Source organism: Xiphias gladius, chromosome 6 (genome assembly GCF_016859285.1).
Source record: "Xiphias gladius isolate SHS-SW01 ecotype Sanya breed wild chromosome 6, ASM1685928v1, whole genome shotgun sequence".
Classification (NCBI taxonomy): domain Eukaryota; kingdom Metazoa; phylum Chordata; class Actinopteri; order Istiophoriformes; family Xiphiidae; genus Xiphias; species Xiphias gladius.
The window spans coordinates 25,869,358-25,891,981 of NC_053405.1; the positions used below are offsets into that span (position 1 = coordinate 25,869,358).

At 40.3% G+C, this 22,624-nt stretch overlaps 1 protein-coding gene across 1 annotated transcript; it reads left to right on the forward strand.

Annotated features, from left to right (window-relative positions):
• Window positions 1-4,806: 4,806 nt before the first annotated feature.
• On the forward strand, window positions 4,807-5,523 carry sox14 (SRY-box transcription factor 14). The gene has a single exon (XM_040128832.1). The coding sequence runs from the start codon at window positions 4,807-4,809 to the stop codon at window positions 5,521-5,523; it is 717 nt and encodes a 238-aa protein (XP_039984766.1).
• Window positions 5,524-22,624: the final 17,101 nt, after the last annotated feature.

Sequence of the window (22,624 nt, forward strand, 5' to 3'; positions counted from 1 at the left end):
TGTATATAACGTTGCAAGTATAATTATCAGCATTTCAAGCATACATATACTCCTTTGTGCCATTTCCAAGAACAACATGGTATTCTAAATCTAACCTGGGAATAAATTCCATAACCATCAACACCCAGTATTTTAATATGTGAAGATATAAAAAAAGGCAGACAGAATATTGCATGTAAACATGGCTAAAAAGTGATGGTTTTAGATAGTGCATCTGTTAAATGGTTCCATTTGTTAATTTAACATTTCTTCATTTCAGTCCTTGTAGAGGAATCTGAGCAGTGGCATGTGAGGGTTGGGTAACCTGATTAAACCATTCTGCTTTGTGAATGAGTGAATAACAATGAATTTTATGCTGCTCCATGCAGACTTTGAGTATAGATCAGAAATTAAAAATTGTGTTATTACAGGTAAACATTGTGTGTGTGTGTGTGTGTGTGTGTGTGTGTGTGTGTGTGTGTGTGTGTGTGTGTGTGTGTGTTTGCTTGTGCACATTTGTGACTATTCTAAGTTCATTCAGAGTAAGTTTAAAGCGAAGGTGTTGCACAGTAATTCACAATTTATCCCAGGGGAGTTCAGTCTAGACTGTCAAACGTGCAATGTTTTGAATAGGTTGAGCACTTCTTTGAAAAGGTGAGTTTATTCTCACTTTGCTTTGTGTTTTTTTCCCCTTTTGAATCCTTTGTGCCCTGTGTTGTCTCCCATGGTCCAAAGACAGTCCTGAGCATACAGCCATCCACTCATCAATGCTTGCAGTTCATCTTGTAAGCAATAATAAGATACAAAAAAACCCCAACAAAAACAAAATAGGTCATGCTATAATTGCTATAACTACACTGACAAGGCACTGGCTAATTTACACTTAATCCCATCTTGATGCTAAAGTAACAGACGGTCAGTTGGGCATATTTTGACAACATAAAAAATGTCTTCCTGATCATTTATGGGGCCATAATTTATTAGTTCCAAATGGGGTTCAATAGTGGTTATTCCACACCGTGAAAAACAGGCTTAAAACATTCTTCGGCTAAAAAAAAAAAAAAAAAAAAAGTTAGGAAAGTTGCAGACCCTGTGAGTTGTCTCAGATTCTAATATTTTATTTTTTACACAGAAACCATTACTAAATAGGATGGACATACAATAAAAGGCATTGAAATGTCAACTAGCTTTTACGAGTTTCTGAGGCAGGACGCAAGTGTGCAGCAGAGAAAACCTCTTACCGCTTCAGCACCATGGACAGTTACGGTAGGAGAGCTTACCTCGTGCTCTCCACGGGAGCCCAAGTTGGCTAATAGGCTCTCTGTGTGTCAGGCCGCTCCCCATTCACTTTTTAAGGCGAGATGGATGGACATGCGTCCTCAGATAGGCCTAAGCCGAGCGGCGCGCGTGCGTGCGCGCGCGCGCGTGTTGTTTGTCTCGCGAGCGCCCGCCGCGTTTGTGTGTGGCTTGAATTTGCTGTTTATGACACTAATAAACAGCAGCAATCCCAACTTTCAGCAAGTTCAAATAATCTCTCACCGGTCGTTAGTTTGGTAGGTATCGATACTACCAGCTCTGGCTGACCCGGGGCTTTCACTCTAACTGTCTTTTCTAAACCAAATAAATCAAATAAATCAAATACAGGCTGCACATACTAGAGAGAGAGATGTATTCTTATCTTTCCCCTTTTTCCACAATTTTTCTTTCTCTATTTTACTTTTGCTTAGGTTGTGACAGTCAAATCGATTCACATTTCCAAATGCCTGAAGTTTGGAGATGGAGAGAAGTTTTTTTTGTTTTGTTTTTTTTTTTTTTTTTACCGGGTGACTCGCACCCAGGTGTAAAACCAGGACTATTTTATTTAGGCTATTAACTGTATTCTAACGGCTTTATCTCTGACAATACACTGGGTCAAATGCACTGACGATTCTATTTGAGAAATAACTGAAGAGAGACCGCCGATGGAAATAATAATCATCTCACTCCTTCACAAATCAAAACCTATTGCATTTCTCATTATCCCGCTGAATTATCGAGGGAACTTTCTGGCGTGTATTTATTAGACAATCCGTTTTTGAATAAGAAACATAGCTGGCTTCTCCCTCGTGAGTAGGAGGCTCAGCCCCTAAAATAATTTCCTGCTATCTAATTCATTGATCTCAAAATGAAGCCTAAGCTGGTGTGGGTATATAGCAGCCTAAACGCCACATGTCAAATTGCATACGCTGCTCTGTGAAAGATAGCATAACACAATTTATAACTTCAAAATCAGCTGAAATATACAGTCCAAACATGCGGTATACTACCTCGCGGTTGCAGATGAACATCACAGTTTGCCGATTGGGAGGATTTGAGGAGCTTTCTCTTTCTGCAGGCATCCGATCGGCGCTTGTACTGGAGAAAAAAAAGAAAAAAAGAAAAAAAAAGGAAAAAGTCGGGGGCGTCCTCAGCTGTGGGCTACATTGTTCTCTAGGTCGGGGTGAGGAGGATTTTTCTCCCGTAAAAAAGGGAGTTGTTTTTTTTTTGTTTGTTTGTTTTTGAACGATAATTTCAGGGTTTGCAAAGAAAGATATGATGGAAATCTCCTTATTACAAGCTGCCGATCGACGCATGCGTGTGTGAGGAGACGGGGAGCAGAGAGAGAGCGTGAGAAAGGGACGCAGATGTGTTGAAATATGGGAATATCACAGGCAGGAAAATAAACTCCATTTTGTCCCACTTTGAGCACAGAACTAAAATGAGTTTGGCCTGCATAAGATCCTGTTTTTTCTCCTGCTTGTATATGAGAGAATCTTAATGTTAGTGGTGAAAATATGTAGCCCACGAATGCCCGTTTTTTTTTGCCGAAGCAGTTCTTCAAGTATTTTAATTGTTCATCTCGGAGATATGAGCGTGTCACTGACGTGGTGAAAGGTTAAAGAAACTTCAGCTTTGAAGTTGCATGTGCAGCCTCTTTGCGGGACACACACACACACACACACACACACACACACACACACACACACACACACACACACACACGCACGCACAGAAAGATGAGATGATAATTGTAACAGGATGGAGTCCACAACATCCGCGTGTGGGCATGTGCTTGCGTGCGCGCGCTCATATACAGCTGTATAGGCCAAAGACTTACCTTGATTACATCCACTTAGCAGTGTAAGTAACTAGAGACGACTCTTAGGGCTGCATCTGCCATCAGAGCACTTTGACGGTGTGAAAGAAAAAAACAGCAACCAAAAAAAAAAAAAAAACAGCTGTCTGCCGTCGTTTAATAATCACAGCTGAAGGAATCGTATATCACACACATTAGCCGGAGGGCTATTAAGCAATGGTCCTGGGTGAGATTTGCATTTTTCAAACCGATCACTCTGCGCCTCCTTAGAGCCGATGTGAGCTAATGCAACAATTACAGGCACAATTATAGGTTTTGTAAACCTTTGCAGTTGATGTAAGATTTGCTCGGTGTGTTGTAATTCTGTCGCTGCGTAGCTGAACTCTCCACAGGTTCAGTATCCACGGCGCGCACACGCGGGGGCCTAAACTCTGCGCGCGTGCGTTTGCGTGCTTGTTTGGCGGGCCTTTTTTTTTTAAATTTTTTTTTTTTTATTTACCACAAAGGAAATGCTAGTTTTTGCTAGTAACCGTGGATTCCTTTAGAGTAAGATGTTTACATGTCCCGCCAGTTGAAGAGCGGCTGCCATGTTATTTTTTTGATATCCATGGGAGGGAATGAGATTTTAAAAAGGGATGAATAGTCTATTATTATTATTATTATTATTATTATTGCTAGACCTTCCCACTTTTCACAAATAAATGAATAAATAATTTAATGAATGAATAAAGAAGGGCCTGACCAAATCGACACAACTAACCTAAAGCCAATCTATGTGCATTTTTGGGCGACACACCTGAAAGTGCTCGCCTGCGTTTTGCGCGAGGCTGGACGGCACATGGGTTCCTCGGTGCAGTCGCCTCTCCGGGTTTGAAGTCAGGTTTCAACTGGAGACGAGGTTGAAGGTCCATGTTTGTTGCGATTCATTACATTAAATGGAATCGAGGAGGGATCCTGAGTATTACCCCCCTCCACACGCACACACACACACGCACACACACGTTCGCACACGCACACACACGTTCGCACGCGCCCCTCTCTCCTTATTTTTTTTTTTTTCTTCTTCTACTACCAGCCAGTCTTTGTTTATGTTGTAATGTACATATATTTTTTCCTGAAGGTATTATAATAGCCGGTCTCCGTGCTGATTGGGCGCTCAGGTTGGTGAGTGAACGCCCTGCAGATTATGTCAGATTGCGTGCAGAAACCAAACCAGCCCAGCCTTTGAACTTCACCGCTTTTGGCTCGTATTCACGCTCTTCCGCTCATTTCCAAGCCAGGTGCTTGACGACAAACCTCAGAGAGAGAGAGAGAGAGAGAGAGAGGGAGAGTGTGTGACAGAAAAAAAATAACACCGAACACATTTACGACTCCTGCAAACTGACTGCGGAACATTGCTTTCACCTTTGTGGATTTTGTTACGTGTGTGCATCTCGCATGTATTTTTTTTCCCCGTATCGCCTTCCGCAGGTCTGAAAGAGAGTTGTAACCGGACTTAAACGAAGGCGCGTCGGTGTTTTAACTCGGGAAGAGCAAACCGGGCGCTGGATTTTCCTTTTCTTTTCTTTTCTTTTCGCTCTTTTCCAGACTCAGAACGTCTCAGACCTGGCATGACTGGTATCTGGCATCTAGACAGGTGAATAGTTTCCCTTCCTTCCGATAAGAACTTTTCCTCGTCATTATCATTGGGGATAAAAGTACACTTTCTAAAGATGTCAAAGCCCGCCGATCATATCAAGAGACCCATGAACGCGTTCATGGTCTGGTCCCGAGGCCAGAGGAGGAAAATGGCACAGGAGAATCCCAAAATGCACAACTCGGAGATCAGCAAGAGACTGGGCGCCGAGTGGAAGCTGCTGTCAGAGTCTGAGAAGAGACCTTACATTGACGAGGCCAAGAGGCTGCGGGCTCAGCACATGAAGGAGCACCCCGACTACAAGTACAGACCCAGGCGCAAGCCCAAAAACCTGCTGAAAAAGGACAGGTACGTTTTCCCTTTGCCTTACCTCGGGGACACCGACCACTTGAAGGGACTTCCCGTGTCTGCCGCGGACTCGCTTCTGGGCTCCTCGGAGAAAGCCCGAGCGTTTCTGCCGCCGACGTCCGCTCCCTACTCCTTCCTCGACCCGAGTCAGTTCAGCTCCAGCGCCATCCAGAAGATGACGGAGATGCCCCACACGTTGAGCACCAGCACTTTGCCGTACGCGTCCTCGTTGGGATACCAGAACGGCGCGTTCGGCACCCTTGGGTGCCCCAGTCAGCACACCCACACCCACCCGTCGCCCACAAACCCGGGCTATGTCGTCCCGTGTAACTGCACAGCCTGGTCAGCGTCAAGTTTACAGCCCCCGGTGGCCTACATTCTTTTTCCAGGTATGACCAAGACTGGGATAGACCCATATTCATCCGCACATGCCACTGCCATGTAACCCCCAAGACTCTTTTTCCTCTTTTTAATTCACTTGAATACTGAAATGCATGTAAATATATTATGGACAGCGCGCCCCCCATTAAAAAGACATGAACAGTATTAACTGCCTTGGACTTGTTATGGCAAAACAAACAAACAGAAAAAAAAAAACAACAACAAAAAAAAAAAGAAAAGAAAAGAAAAAAAAACTTTTCCAGAAATCCAACAAGTTCCTGACCTGAGCAAAGAAGCTGGGATTTAGTGTAAAGGACGGTGCCCTGTGAACTGTAAGAAATGTAAATGTTATAACGTTTATGGCAACCAGAAAAGGAGGCCTTTAACTTTATTTATTGTGTACATTTACATGCTGATAGGCTGATTTGTGTTGATTACTGATAGACTACTCTTTTATTTTGAAAAATTTGGCTTGCACAATTAGCATTCTTGTTTCCTGTATAGGCCTAAGTAGTCTACATTTTGGCACTCGTAATTTTAAGATGTTCTGGATAGGGTCGAAAATCAGGACCTATATACGGGTTATATTGTTTATAATTATCAAAAGCTGGCACATAAAACTAGACGGTCTATTTAAGATGACAAAAGAAAAAAAAATCATTTCCATCCAAATGTTTCATTTTGCATTTTTCCTGTGGTTCAGTGCTAATATAGTCACACGCGTCATTTTTTTTTTTTTTTTTTTTTGGTTTTGTTCTTGAGAATAACTTTTATTTGAATTCAAGGAGTTATATGTGTATTTTCTATCTAAGATGGTAATTTAAAACCTGTCATGTTATGGAAAGGATAATGTATCTCGAAGGTTGATACCTCCTGCTCTTTGTTCAATGGCTGAGCAAAGACGTTTCGAATAAAGACAATCTGTCTTCAACGATATCAATTTTCCTGTATTTGTAGGTTACTGGGTACTTGAGATGACAAAGATAACGTAGTGGTGTGTAGGCGCCGCGGGGGACGTCGAAAACTGGCAGAATAAAGGCCCAGTTTGCACAGATTTGAAATTGCTGAGAAAAAAAAAAAATACAAATAACATCAAATCAGTTATTTAGAATAAAGACTTGAAACGGAAAAAAATAAGTCACTAAAAAGCGAGTGTGAGGTTGAAACATTTTTAAATGAGAAATATTTTTTTATTTTATTTTTTTTTTTACATTGCAAGCGCTAGACCCAACTTGACCCCAAACTAATCAATACCGCTGTTGACAGGCCACAGACTGAACACTAACAAACTCGCACTGCAGTAGAACAATAATCTAAATCAATCCTGTTTTTTCCCAATCGATCCTTTCGCTCCCCTTTGGCTTTCCAAGCTGTCAAACTCCTTCACTCTGATCATTTCCTCAACCAGGCTTAATTGCCTCTGGCTGCTGCTCCTTTTTTTTTTTTCCTTTTAATTTGAAACAGGTTCCAGGCATGTTCTGCGGTGCGGTACAGTGAAGGTGTTCTCATGGCACTGGGCTGAACCGTTTGTGATCTTTTGATGTTTGACAGTTCAGGAGAGGCCTCCCTGGAGGGATTCTGCCCGTCCGACTTGTCTGACTGCTTAATCACTTCAAGGAGAAAACCCTCAGCTTAATTATGGGTTTAACAAATGGAACAAAGTCAGTGTGATGTGATTTCTTTCTTCCTTTCTTTCTCTTATTATTATTATTATTATTATTATTATTTCTTTTGCTGGCTGGCTGTAAAGCAGCCCGCAACTACTGTGCAATACCTCTGCGTGTGTGTTTACTTTTCAAAAAGAAAGGTGCTGCAGCCAAAAAGCCCGCTAAAGCCTTTTATCATCAAGTCGTGCGCTCCTGTTTAAACCTGTATAAACTTGCGAATGATAGGTCTGACTCTCATTAGGACAATGCGGCTTACTACCCCAGAGCCGGAGGAATGAAATGCACGCATTTAAGGATTCGACCGTGGATTCAGATCGGGCTTTTCCTCTCCTCCACTCTGGGAATGGAGAGCAGGCTTTTTTTGCGGACGGCGGTGTGTAGCCCCACATTAGACGACTGTGGTATTAATTAAAAAAATTCATTCCACATCCAAATTGTTTACTTATCTGCCAGGAACATATGCTGAGAGAAGTTAAGATTCACGATTCTGCACTATTGCCCAAGGTGCAATTCAATCCTGGGGAGGGAGGAGGGGGAGGAAGAGGGGGAGTGGGGGGGGGCAGATTTTTATGACAGACTTAGTCCTTATCTGGAGCTGTAAATTAGGGTGATACTTCATTGAACCGAATGTGAAGTTTTACATCAAACCCCTAAAGCATCCTAATTCAACTTTGAAATTAGACAATTATAATTACTTTCAGGAGTAGGCTGTCTGCAGACGTGGATATTATTTTTTTCCGTGTCGGAAATGAGGCGAATAACCTTCTCTATACAAGGCCGTGCCGTTGTTTTAAACCGCTGCTTTTTATACTTTTCATACATTTTATTAAGGCCGTCGTAACTTTTGCCGAGTGCGACGCTCTCACTACCTGTAATTATCCAACTTAGTCACGGAAATCGACTGTAGTTGCAACGCCCTGAAATAAATAACCCTAACGATAAACGGCATCTGAGAGGTATAATGGGAGGGAAATTATGATTTGAAATTATGGGGGTGGGTGGGGAGGGGGGTGGGGGGTGGGGGGGGTTTTAAATCTCTCTTTAAGTCCCCCCCCCCCTTGACGTTTTTATTGGAGCACAACAGAGGGAATTCAATCTGCCTTATCTCCCCAGGACTGCTTTATAGCGCGAGATCAGAGGAAAAAGGAGAGGATAATTGTTCTTTATTTTATTTAATTTAAGGCGACAGCCAAGCGCTTTCAGGTCATTTATATGCTTCATTTAGTGATAAAAGTCAATGAGGAGGGGGACACCGAGCAAAGCAGGCGCTTTTTACTTTTTCCCTTCACAACATTTTAAGTCGAAAAATTGTGAAACGGATGAAACAAAAATAGCAGGGGAGGGGGCAAGACATTTTTAATTAAAAGCCATGGGTCATTTGCATTGTTGTCTTTTAATATTACCCTGAAATCATCTGCAGCAAATGGAGTTTGATAAGTGGATGTGGAGAATGAGGTTTTTGTATTTAGGCGCACTAATTTCCTAAATCAAAGGGGGGGGGGGTACCCTGGAGGAGAGGGTGAAACAGTCTCTACTGATGATGATGGTGATGAGGATGATGACAGTGTCATTGTTGTTTCTTCTGATGATGATGATGATAGAAAAAAAAAGGACTATTGTATGCGTTCATGCAGGCTCGCTTATCAGAGATGCATTCATTTTGCGTGTGTCAACGCGAGATTTGGCACAACATATAGAGAACTATAAAAAAAAAAAAAGATCTCATTTCAGCGTATTAAATATTGTCTCCGAAAGACCAAAAAAAAAAAAAAAAAAAAAAAGGAAAATCATCACTGGCTAAATCCTGGTCTATCTAAAATTGAATCTGGGATACCATTTTGACGGCAGAAAAAGTAAGACCGTACAGTTGTGTTGTTTGTAGACGCCGGGGCTCGAATTTGGGGGTCCCTGAATTCTCATTTGAAAGAAATGAAGTCGTGAACGAGGCGATAAAGAAAAAAGGGAGCGGATGAGCTGAGAGAAAAGGAATCATGCCACGGCTGTTTAACGTGCTGCGCCGGTCGGAAAAGTGATTTACACCCCCCCCCCCTACAGATGTAAAGACAGTGCATGTCTTTCTGTTATTTTTTTTTTATTTAGGCTATCGGGCGCGCACCCACACCCACACCCACACACACACACACACACACACACACACACACACACACACACACACACACACACACACACACACACGCATGCATTTGGGCCTATACGTGGTCAATTCTCCGGAGTTCATCGGATACAGATATGGAAAGCATCGGTAGGATAATGTCGCACGCTTCACTCAGAACCCGCATCTTGCATTCACCAGGTTCATTTTCTGCGCCGGACAGTGGGAGTCAACTCTGCACCCATTTTCTGACCTTGGACAGTGCTCTCAGGCTCGGTCTTAACTTTTTATTTGTTAATAATCCTCATGTTATTCTGCATGTGGCAGCCTCCCCGCAGCTTTTAAGGCCTTGGAGCCAACAGCCTGATGCTCGGTGCTGATGCTGATATTTGCCTCATTTGCATTATTATACACATTATAATATATTCATTTGGGGTTTTTATAAATTACTGATGCTGATATTTCCGTGAGATTTGAAAGTGCATAAAATAATCACAAGTCGTACACACATAATAAATATTTAAATCACTTTTTTTCTTTGATATTTAAAGTCACATTTTAAATAAAATAAAATAAAATTTTGTTTAAAAACTATATTTATTTTTCTGTCTAAGCAAACAGGCCTATAATTTGAGACACACACATTAAATATAATTCAAACCGTTCCATTCCCTGGTGTATGGAGCTCCAGACCTTAAAGAGATAAATAAGTCCTTGACACTTGGACTTTTATTTATCATTATGTTACTTTCAAGTCATATTCTTGGGAAAAGCCTTTATAGTTTTTTTTGGAAATACTTGCTGCATCTCGACAGTAGTGACAGTGTAATGTCAGCTTAATCCAAAGTTCTTGGTTAAATTAGAAACCACATGGGACCCCCACCTCCTCAACATGACCCCTTAAAAATAAAGCAATGTCCACATGCAACCCCCTGTCACACAAAGCAAACGTCAATAAATTTTGCGGTTGCACCAAAGGGTGATTTGAACTTCTCAGACTGTTTTATTTGAATACATTTGAGAGCCACAGGGGGGGTAAAAAGATTTACTAAGATTAGCTTATAGTCAGAAAAAAAAATCATATCATTTTGTGTAGCAGGACTATGTATTTTCCTCATTCTAATCCCATTAACTATCTGGTGATACCTTTGATTTTTTTTTTGACCCCTTGGAGGGGTCCTGACCCCAAGGCTGGAAACCACTGTTCCGAACTAACCACATATCCTAAATGTCTCATCCATCAAAGCTATATTCCCATCCAGCTGCCTCATTATGCTGCTCTTCTTTTTACTTGTAGTTCTTTTCGTTGTTGCTTGTTTTCATTTATAGACGGTATAGAAACTGCTGATTTGGAGCTGCTAAGCTTGCGATCACACACTCTTCTCCACAAGTGACCAGACACTCAGAGGCCACTTATCAGTCTGCTTGATTTTTCTCATGCATATTTATTACTACGCATGTTCTGCTTGCTCAGACAACCCTCCATACATTAACGTGTGTGTCATGATTTACAGTACATGTGGGTGTGTGAGACGTCACACGCGTGCTTGTGTGTGCATGTGCGTGCTTCATTTAATACAGCGTTTACTTTTGAGTCTTTGTGCTCTGTCTTTCTTGCTCATGCAACCTGTGAGTTTTCATGCAGCATAAACTTTTCATACCTCAAATTATGCAGGTGAATTATTTTTTTTATTTTTTATTTTTTTTGCTGTCTTTCCTCATCAATACTCCAGGCACTACTTGAGTCATCAAGTTTTTTTTTAAAATACATGCATACAATTTCTGCATTTGTATGTTATGAATAAAAAAAATACAGTAAATCACAAAATGCTCAGCATGGTTATGAGGTATCATACACTCACTGTAGTTAGTGATTCTTTAAAATAATTTGTCTGAGTTTAGGTTATGCAGTTCTAGTGAGCTGACCTAGGATGCAAATGAGGATACACCGTCTTCACTAAACGAGCTCTGAATACAATGTAGTGGAGCTCAAATCATTGGAGAAAGCTGCCAGCAACCAAGTTTAAGGTTATTCCAGATATCCAAACATGATACAAAATTTCATATGGCCAATGACTGTTATCCTTTTATTCCCAATTACATAAATAAGCTGTTTTTTTCAGAAAATACTTTGCATTGATATGTTTACTTTTCAAAAGTTATTGGACACGTTTAGGATATTTTAAAAATATTTGTGGTGATTACCTGATCAGCGCTGGGTGTGATATGTGATTTATTAGTGTACTTGCTTGAGGTGTAGGGAGTTCGTCACACATTACACATACTGTGGTGGCTGTGTAATCACTGGCAAGCTTATTGAGCCTCTGTACAGTATGAGCTCATGCGCTCATGACTCTGTCTTTAATCATAGGTTACTTCTTTTAACGCGACAATCTCTTCAACAAATCTTGGATAAACATACTAAACGATGTATCGTGCCAGACGACAATTCCTGCTGAAATGAAATAAAACATGATGGTTTGGATGAAGGCTGAACAGAAAGATGAATGTAGTCAGATTTAATAAGAAACAAACTTGAGTGAATTTTCTTCATTTATGGCCATAGCAGCTGATGACACAGTAAAAGCTACCCTAAACTTACATACACTGTGATGTTACTGGTTTATATCGGACCAATTCTGCAGAGCTGTAAATATCACTGAGGACAGTGAGGTCATGGCGTCTGTAATGTTTCTGTGAATTTTTTTGGAGTGGAGTGTATGTGTGTGTGTCTGTGTTTGTGTGTGGGTGGGGGGGGTTCTTAACAACCTTAAGAAGGATTTGCATATTCTATGATTGTACACATATCACTCATGTTGGCATTTTTAAAGTAATTCTGCTATTTTCTTTGGACGGAATGCCTTAAAATTAGTTAGATGAAATAAAATGAAAGGGAATTTGTTTTCACCACCTTAGGTAATGAAAGAATCTACAATCGAACAGTGAGGTGAATAAATAAGATATTAAATTTTGTTTAAAAAAAAATTTCAAACAAATTAAAAAAAAAAATTATTGTTTGGTTGGTGGTTAGTCAAAACATTGGGTTGGTTTGGGAATTTGGACTCACGACCTCAGTATTTTTGAAAATCGTGACTACAGCTCTGACATTACGGTCGTGACATGAAATAACGGAGCACGTGTTTGGCAAAATGAGCCATCAAGAATATTTGAGCTGATATACTACAACAAAGGTAAACAGAGGAAACACACTTTCTGGTGTCGAGTTTGTCAAACGCACAGTTATGAAGGCTGGATGCAGAAGCACACACACACACACACGCACACACACACACAGACACACACACACACAGACAGACACACACACACACACACACACACACACAAGCCACACACAGAACTACCTGGCTGATTTAGAGCCTTCAGCGACTCAGGTTGAGGGCAGCACTGGCAGTCCAAGCCAATGGAATCCCTTGGTAAAGAGGATGCTAATCGTAGCTTCTTGTGCCTGAGCATGTCTTCCTGGGCCAAATGAGATTAGAGGGAGTGGGATATGGCGAAGCGACGTGCGTGGGGTTCTGGAGGTGAAAGGTAAAGGCACTTATCAGAAGGGTTCCCCTCGGGGTCCTCGACGGCTGACTCAATCAAAACCCTGCACGCACTTCTCACTGGATTAGACTAATCAGGAAGGAGCAGGGGATGTATAGACCACTTATCTGAAAAAAAAACATTGGGCTCTCTTTCCCTTTGAAAAGACCCTACAGAAATGTTTGTTAATTTTATTTATTACAGGATGCTTGTCGATGTGGCAATCTTCCATGGAATCATTAAAAAGGGCTCTTCCACTCACTGAAGGCACGCACTGTTTACATGCTACAAAGATAGAGGAGCCTTTGATGTTCCAAATTTCCCCCCCTGTTCACTCATTGTCATTATTATTTATATATTTACTTAGATTTTTTTTTTTCTTAATTTATTTCCTCCATTTGTGTTTCTCGTGCCACAACAGATCATACTGATGGAAGGTAGTCAACATAACAAAGACCCTGAAAGGTATATGAATATTTATTACCGGGACGACTTCAGAGCCAGACAGGCCGTTAGCAGTGAAAGGAATAGTGAGAAGATAACAGCAATTTTCACACTTATGATTACCTTCAAATTAATCTCTATTTCTTGAAGGGATGTGGGATAGTTGACTAGTCTATCTTTCATTTCTCAATTAAAAAAGTTATTTAATCCAAGTTTCAGCTACTTGTTTGACAAAATAATCCAAAAACAATTGAACATTTTGATGTGTGCATATGTAGAAAAGGGTCAAATAAATTTCACAACACCCAAAACATTTTTTTGAGTGAGAGCTTTCAGAGTATCAGATGAGACTCTGTACATTATTACTTAAAGGAGGGAACAAACACGCAGCCTCTCTCCAGATTCCAAACTTCTCTATTTTAAAGCGAGACTGTGTACCTTGTAAAAGAAGAAGTGACAGAAGAATATTCTTCCTCTTACAAATGAAAGGTTGAATGAATGAGCAACACAGGCCACGCTTGTTCTCTTCAATTACATTCAGGGGTTTTGCTGCTACAGCCTTACTTGGTCTGGTATGACCACTAGCTAATGGCAGCTAATGTTAGCTAATGTTACTGTAGCACACAACAGACAGATACGGCTGTGTGACGCTACCGAGTCACTTTGCTGACTTTATGACTCTTCTGTACTTGTGCTACTGTTACACTACGTAAAAACAATGTATATACTGTATTAGCATTTAGCATCTTGTAATAGCTATTTGTGGCCACAGTGGTTAAACAAAAGCTATATAGTCTTGCTTTAAAGTTCTAAACAGTGTACGTAAACATAATCTGATAAAAATGTAAAATCCTATATAGTCATAATTTATTCCTGATTTTGGTATTAATAAAATACAGTATGTGCAACTAGTTTCCAACAGCGAGATGTAAAATGTTCACTTAAAACATATTTTCCACCAAAATATTGGATCTTAGAGTACAGCATCCACAGACTTGGTTGGTCGGTGTTGGCCTAATACAGAAAAAGCCTACATTGACTAGAAGCACGAGGCAACTTTTAACTGAAACTGCAATCTTTACCTACCCTTAACCAAAGTGTTTTAGTTGAATGAACCCAATAAATAACTCAGGATGCAAACCTCGGAGTCTGGTATCAAGGTCCTGCATTTTGTTCGCCCACCGTTCAGCCGCTCACCTCTCTGTGACTCCAGAGATCGACATAATTTCATCTGAATTTGAGTTAGACTGATAAATCGGCTAAGCTGACATACCGGCCGATGTTAGCTTATAGCAGATACATTGGTATCAGTGTATATGTCCGCCGATAAGTAGCAAGAAACTGCAGTACAAACATGCCAAACTGGGTGTGAGGTAATTTAGAGGTGTCTACATTACATAATTTGTCTACCAGGGAGCACTGTGTACAGCTTCAGACCAGACGCCATTTTTACATTGTAAAATGTCCTGCTCAGTATGTATGTTGAAAAAAAAGAGTACATCTAAGGGATCCGTATCAACCTTGTTTGTGTATGTTAACTATTTATATCAAAATATGCTATTGGCATAGGTTACATGCATTATAATCAAAAAATAAATGGAACAGCCCTTCAAACTGTTATTATTTGCAGTGGCCATGCTACTGTACATGTTCCGATGTGGGTGCTTGTGTTTGTCCTTGCGTATTTCTGCTGTAAGTCCCAATGAATACAAGTTGTCAGGGCCCGACTTACCCTGAACTGAGCAACTACAGTGTGCGAGGAAACCCAAAGAACAGCCTTGAATGCCTTGCACCTGTGGTTTACAATCACACTGACTGTCTTACAATTCTTAAATATATTCAGGTGGAATTTGCATGCCATTTAGATAATTTGCAGGTAACCTTGTATTCAAATAATATGGTAATCTTTTGATTCGCTGTATTGATTTACCTTGGCTCAGGAACAAGATCCTGAATGAGAGCGGCCTCTTTTACTTTCCATTCAGTCTATAGCATCACAAAATGATGGGCACTGTATAACATTGTTATCACCACAAAGCAGTACAGTGTTGATTATGCCAACTAATTATGCCAGCAAATACTTGAGGAAGCGCAGAGGAGCAGATGAATAAGATATCAGCCTTGTAGAGAGGCTCGATTTGCTGTATTGTTGAATAATGTAAGAAATCAGGTGCCTCCCAGTACCTGAGATGATAGTGAGCTTCATACAAGATGGTTGGTTAATTTCACATTGTTTCAGCTGTTACATTGTTTTAGTGACCAAATCCTCATATCACAGCCTTCAAAGCTTTTAAAACCCATGTCGTGTTAAATATCAATTCATGCACTCTCTGTGTTGCACTGTACGTTACCGACAACCGCTGGGATAAAGACATGACTACCTGTGCAGCAGTTCCTTCACATGCCAGTGAATGCAGTTACACAGAAGCCCTGTAGCCACTACATGACTGAGAAAATCTGATTCCACAGAATATTCACATTACTCCCTCGCTTCTGATTTAGTCAGGTAGGATATGTGCTGCTTTATCTCGGGAAATAATCTCTTTACATGTGGTATTATATAACCAAGAAGACTGGAAAAACCACCTAATTTTGAAATCAGAATGTTTGGATTTTTGTTTTAAATTCTTGAAAATGTTTGTTGAACATGTTTCCCCCTTTCAATAAAGCAGAACCCGTCTGGCTCAATCACTGACAAATCCAGTATGTGTGTTTCACTGGTGAGAAGCAGAAAAATGATGTCAGCGGTGTCACAAATGTTTTCGTGTGCCAGATGGATGAACTCATGCCGTGTAGAGCAGCAATATGAAAATCAGGGTAAGTATGAATATTTCAGAGTGATGTGATGACATGCAGCGCTGGTATTCCCAACACCTGTACTGTGCATGGTGTACCACGGAACCTACTGGATGAACAAACAAATAAACAGGTGACTGAATGAATGAATGTAAACACAACTGTGAGTGTATACAAAACCAACAAGCCAGCAAGCGCCACCAATAATGAAAAAAGCTATTAAATGTACTTATTCGTTACCCGTGACAGCACTTCCCAGTATTCTGGATGGCAAGGAGCAGTTTCCTCCCAACATGGGCACTATACCCTCACTTCTCCCTCCCCTTATTTCTGAGTCGACATCTGTTTGGAAAGGGCCTTAAAAAGAGAGCTTCAAAGGACAGAGGTAAAAGAACCACCACTGACTGTGGAGCCCCACATGTGATAAGAGCGCACCAACAGTAGGATGGAGACCAAGTAGGAAGACCAACCCCATTAGTGTAAGGAGCAATCTCCTTTCTTCTCCTCGTTGTTTAATGGTGGATCAAATCAAGTTTAATTTGGCGGTTCTCATCCCGTAAGTGACGGAGGGTAGGGCTTGAGCAAGTGGCCAGCGTAATGAGCTATTCTCCTCTCAATTCAAAAAAGCACATGACAGATACATTTCTCTGGAGCACCTCGCATGGAACTAAGGCGGGATTAACCAATGGGGCGGCAAAGACAAGAGAATACTGAATTCTGCAACAAAACGAAAAGGGGTACCACATTAAGAAAGCAAGTAAAAACATTGCTCCTATCAGCAGACTAATAACACAATAGCAAAATCAATAACAAGTGCCTTTTTAGTGTGAGTGTACTTGAGTCATGTGGGTGAGGACTGGTTAGGATGTGAGCTCTTGAAGGGCACTGACTTGTTCTTTGCTGTCAAACTTCCATCCCAAACATTGGATCAGACTCTGCCATTTTAATGCAAAGCCTAACTAGATCTGGAAGAGGGGCTCTTGGGCCTCACGGTCGGCATTAATTGTCCTGTACTGTGGTCGGGCACTGAGGCACCTTTTTACAAAGACGTTTGTTTTCCTAAAAAAGTTGTTGTTTTGTCAGAAACAGTCCACCAACAAGCAGAAACAGTCCACCAACAAGCACGATTGGACCACGTAACACTTCACTGTAAGTCTCCACTTTATTTCGAATATATAAGACGGCTGTCCTTTTATTTCTGAAAAAAATAATACTTAATTTAATTCAATTTCAGCTTTGTGCTTTGTGACAATACAAGCACATTTACCGAGATAAGGTAGCAGCCAAGGACAGTAGCAGCAGTACATCTCCTCTGTCACTGCTGAGGAACAGGATGATTTTTCAGACCTCAGCGGACAAAGCACCCAGAGTAAATCTCAGATCAAACAACATGCTGAAAAGTTGGGTCTCAAAATAGATAGCCACCGTCATAGAGGCTGCGGGTAGGAAAAGGAAGAGAAGATTGTCTCCAATGAAAGACACCCCATTGAAATCCTATTGAGCTATTTTCAGTGAGGCACAAAAAAAAAAAAAAAGCGAGAGAAAAGAGTGCATTGCTAAAGGTCAGCGTGAACCCAGATCATAGAACCTGAAACATGGCACAAAGATAAAGGGCCCAGTGAGAAATATCAATTACGCCTTGACATTTTCCAGAGAGACAAAAGAGGCCTGTATAATACCCCACGATGGCATGGTGCTGTGGCCACTGCAACCTCTTCAAAAGTCACCAGCACTTTGGCGTGGTTTGTCTAATTACATCCCTACTGTATATTAAAAATGTAGAAGAGCAAAGCAAGAATTTAAAAGAGTAAATCTCTTCAGCTTCATATTCTCCATCATCAAAATTTCCAATATGTGTAAAATATCACAGTACCACAGCTTGAATTTTTGCCACAAAGCTAAAATGCTGTGTCTCACCTGGCTGTGAATTCAGATGATTTGGCCTGGAAGGTTCAGCCCCAGCGTTATGCTCTCAGAATCTCAAATATTTTTTTCATTCATTACATTCTCACGGCCTCCCAGCGAGTGGCTCATCCCCAACCCCTTGAAGCTCGAGTCACTGCAAGCTCAGCTCAAGCAGCTCAGACTACCAAGCGCTTGTCATACGGCACGGAAGCTGCCAAACGGGCCACACGTGACGTTGAGGGATCGCTCTCTTGTTCTATTGTTTTCTCTTACATGGCGCACAAGAAACTTTTTACATTACAAATGTAATGGTACTGACATTGTTGCAAGAAAAATGTTGGTTTTCTTTCAATTCCTCAAGAGTGAATCTAAAAACTTGGTACATTTGATTTGTTAAAAGCGTGGAACAATAAAAGAAAAGAATAGCAGCATGTGATAAAAAATTAGGTCTAGTTTTTTAGCTGAGTTTTATGTGCTAGTTATCTTTTTGCTAGAATATGATGTGGCGAAAGGACACACTTAAGGGCCGGTCACACCAACATTTAGAACAGCAAACTTTCATGGCAGCAGCAAAGAAATGAACCGAGTTCCTGCCAAAAAAACAGAAAAACAAAAGAGTAAAAAGATGGAAGCTACCATAGCTTATTAGTTGTGTATATTTACAGTATAAGCAGCATATAAATGATTAATAAATGGTTTATAACACACTACAATGTATTGGTCAACATCCTTACCTCCTTTGGACACCCACAAGTGGAGGCCAGTGTTTAAACAGATAATAAATGACAGAGCAGTAACACGCATTTCTAATCATATAAAATATGTCTTCATAGGAGAAGTAATAACTGTTGGCAAATACTGTACATTAATAAACACTTAGAAATGTCCTCATAGCTGCATCCATTCACATTATAGAACTGACATTTTTAAAAAGTAAAGGTGCAAAGCGCGAGACCAACAATTTGGCTCAAACACAATCCAGAAAAGCCACAATCATATCAACTTGTTCTTGATGTCTATTATTTCTTACTTTATTGTTTGTGGTAACGCTATGGTCTGACACTATCCCTGCTGTATTAACCTTGATATTTCTTTTTAATTAGTCTCTTTCTCTGCTTTTATAACCACCTGACCAAGGATTAGAAACTTAAACTATATTTGCTCCATGTGCCGAACACTTCCATTATTCACTAGATTAATAGAGTCTCACAGAAAATCACTGGCCTTCATGAGCCCAGTAATATCACACTAATATTCACTGCTGCATTTTTCAACTTTTGCAAAGACTCAAATAAACAACACAATTAACCTTCCACAACAACTCAAACATCTTTGCTGTGTTTTAAACATCATTTCAATTACTTCTCAATGCTGGCAAGGATGATAACATGCATCCACTTAACTGTATGTTAACTCTAAATTATTTTAGCTTTTTTTATGTGTAAACAAAAGAGTGATGCCAGCACAGTGAATGGAAGCATATTTCAGCCACATATCCACTTGCTTTATTTCATTTTATTATTTATTTATTTTTTTTACATTTTTGTTTTCAAGGCCCTAATGTGACTTAGTGGTTAAGAGCTGCAACATATCCATGCAAGCCATACATACTGTCTGACTGGACACAAGCAGGGTGTATAGGGTTTGCTGCATTCATGGCTTTTCTCCACTGAATGTGTAGCCTGCAAGCCACGCCACAGTTTTCAAACAGAAAAACACGGTGTCTGTTTTGAATCTGTTAAGTTTATTTCTGAGTTCCACCAAACTTACTTTAACGACATGAAATGCAGCTACAGACCAGGCTTCACTTTTGTTGATGAGGTTAAAGAGTTTCTAGGGGCAGCATGTGACGTCATTATTGAAATAGTCCTACTGGTTATAGAATTACTTAACCCAACAATGCCCATATAGTAGCCCTATTATTCTAAACATTCCCGCAGCAACGTCTAGCATTGTCAGTCATTAATTCACCTTTTTGGAATGACAAATATGCTTCATCATGATTGTAGACTGCATGAAGTTATGGCATTCAAATGGTCACTAGATGAAGAAAATAACTTCTACATAATGTTTCAGTTGACTCTCAACCTCATGTTGAATCTCCACTCTAAAATGAACGTTGCAGCAGCCACTTTAAATGATGTTGAATGGCAGCAGTCCAGTTATGTACAGAACTATAGTTGTAGACCCCCTTTGTGAATAGTGGACAGGGTTAAATGGTGAAAACACAGCATTTACCCTTGACCGGTACGTTATGGTCAAAAGAGGGTTGAACCTGTATCGAATATCTTGTGTTATAAAGAAGTGTACAACACAAGGCGTTGAACCCACAGCCACGGAAGAAGGCCTTAAGAACTTTATGGTGTCTGTAGTGTCGATTGTCAGAGCTGTTCTGGACAGCCAAAGTTTAACAGACGCTCATCTCACACTGCAGCTTCTCTTTTGTCTTTAGGTATCCCAAATACGTCTCAAGGGCGTCTCAAAAAGAAATATGGCCAAATATTTGACATTTAACCACAAAGTGAACCCAGTACGACAAAAAAGAAAAAAAAAGAAAAAGAAAAACAAAGGACAGACATAGCATTCTCTATTTGAGAGACACCACAGTACAGTGCAGGAACAAGCCTGCCTAATCTGCCACCTTGATGGTTAAGCATGCTGTAGGTTTGGGGATAAATGCAAAATAAACATAGACGATGACAATCAGATGACATACTGTCTGTAACAGTCAAACACACCTTTTGCTGTGAGATTTTATGAAGTCAGCATGAACTCTGAAATACAGCTTTCAATATGTGGACACAAACTACGTGGAGATTGTGTCTATTCACCATCAAAGCAATAGCTTGACATTTTGGGAAATATGCTTGTTTGCTTATTTGCTGAGAGTCAGATGAGAATATTTGTATAATTCTTATGTCTGTACAGAAAATATGAAGCTGCTGCCAGTGGCCAGTTAAAATAGCTTAGCATAACACATTATGGAGATATTCCTACAGTCTCAATTGGTTGCCTGGCAACCTCAGAGTGACAACAAGACTCCAGGAAGTCACTCCACCCAACCAAGAAGTAGTCCGGCACATAAACCCCCTTAAAACCACAATGTGTCATTTTTACTCATCAGTTTTTGTACAGATTAAAAAAATGTGTTAGTAAATGAGCTTTACCGGTGCTGGTAGGTGGATTTTGTTACTTTTGGACTTGTTTCCAGTCCCTATGCTAAGCTCAGCTAACCAGCTGGTAGCTCCAACTTCATATCTAATTAAGTGTATTTCCCAAAAATACACTTAAACTACACCTTTAATGAAACGTGACGAAACCACAAAATCCGATATTAGACACATCGCTACTTATGCCAGACATAGCATTCTCTACACAGTACAGTGCAGGAACAAGAATCTGCCACCTTGATGGTTAAGCTGTAGGTTTGGGGATAAATGCAAAATAAACATAGACGATGACAATCAGATGACATACTGTCTGTAACAGTCAAACACACCTTTTGCTGTGAGATTTTATGAAGTCAGCATGAACTCTGAAATACAGCTTTCAATATGTGGACACAAACTACGTGGAGATTGTGTCTATTCACCATCAAAGCAATAGCTTGACATTTTGGGAAATATGCTTGTTTGCTTATTTGCTGAGAGTCAGATGAGAATATTTGTATAATTCTTATGTCTGTACAGAAAATATGAAGCTGCTGCCAGTGGCCAGTTAAAATAGCTTAGCATAACACATTATGGAGATATTCCTACAGTCTCAATTGGTTGCCTGGCAACCTCAGAGTGACAACAAGACTCCAGGAAGTCACTCCACCCAACCAAGAAGTAGTCCGGCACATAAACCCCCTTAAAACCACAATGTGTCATTTTTACTCATCAGTTTTTGTACAGATTAAAAAAATGTGTTAGTAAATGAGCTTTACCGGTGCTGGTAGGTGGATTTTGTTACTTTTGGACTTGTTTCCAGTCCCTATGCTAAGCTCAGCTAACCAGCTGGTAGCTCCAACTTCATATCTAATTAAGTGTATTTCCCAAAAATACACTTAAACTACACCTTTAATGAAACGTGACGAAACCACAAAATCCGATATTAGACACATCGCTACTTATGCAAAAAGTAACATGTTATGATGAACTTTTTTACTTAGCCTAAATATTTTAAACTTAAACCCGAATTGTAAACATCGACGGTGCTTTAGTAGAATGTGACACCTTGTTTCTATCCATCTGTTTCCTTCAGTCATTGTTTTGTGGTGTTTGTGTTTTGACAGGATCTGTTAGCCCATTATTATGGCTCTGCAGACAGTGTCTTTTCGTTAAACCTGCTACAAAGTTTCTGTTTTCTGAGAAAATATGATACTTAACCCTTCTCCTCGACCAGTCAATGCTATCCTCAACTTTGTCTGTGTGGTGCTTGTGCCACTGGCTAACTGTGATTCCCTTTAATGCAGCATTTGGCACTGGTGACCTTTAGCTCATGTCAGGAGAAATTCCTACTTCAGGCAGCTGATGGGGAGCTTCAGTTCACTCTTTTGTATGTGGGGAAAAAGAAATCTACAGAGCTAGTGGTTGATATAACTGTAAGTCAACGATATCATTAAATAAACATATTCTCAACAGAAAAGGATGAAGACGATCTACTATGTGTTCAAATCTGTGTATAAGATAACCTAATGTGCTACTTAGGCA

Bases quoted from the DNA above. Each gene is read 5' to 3' on its own strand.
- sox14 (XM_040128832.1), top strand. From the start codon at position 4,807: ATGTCAAAGCCCGCCGATCATATCAAGAGACCCATGAACGCGTTCATG.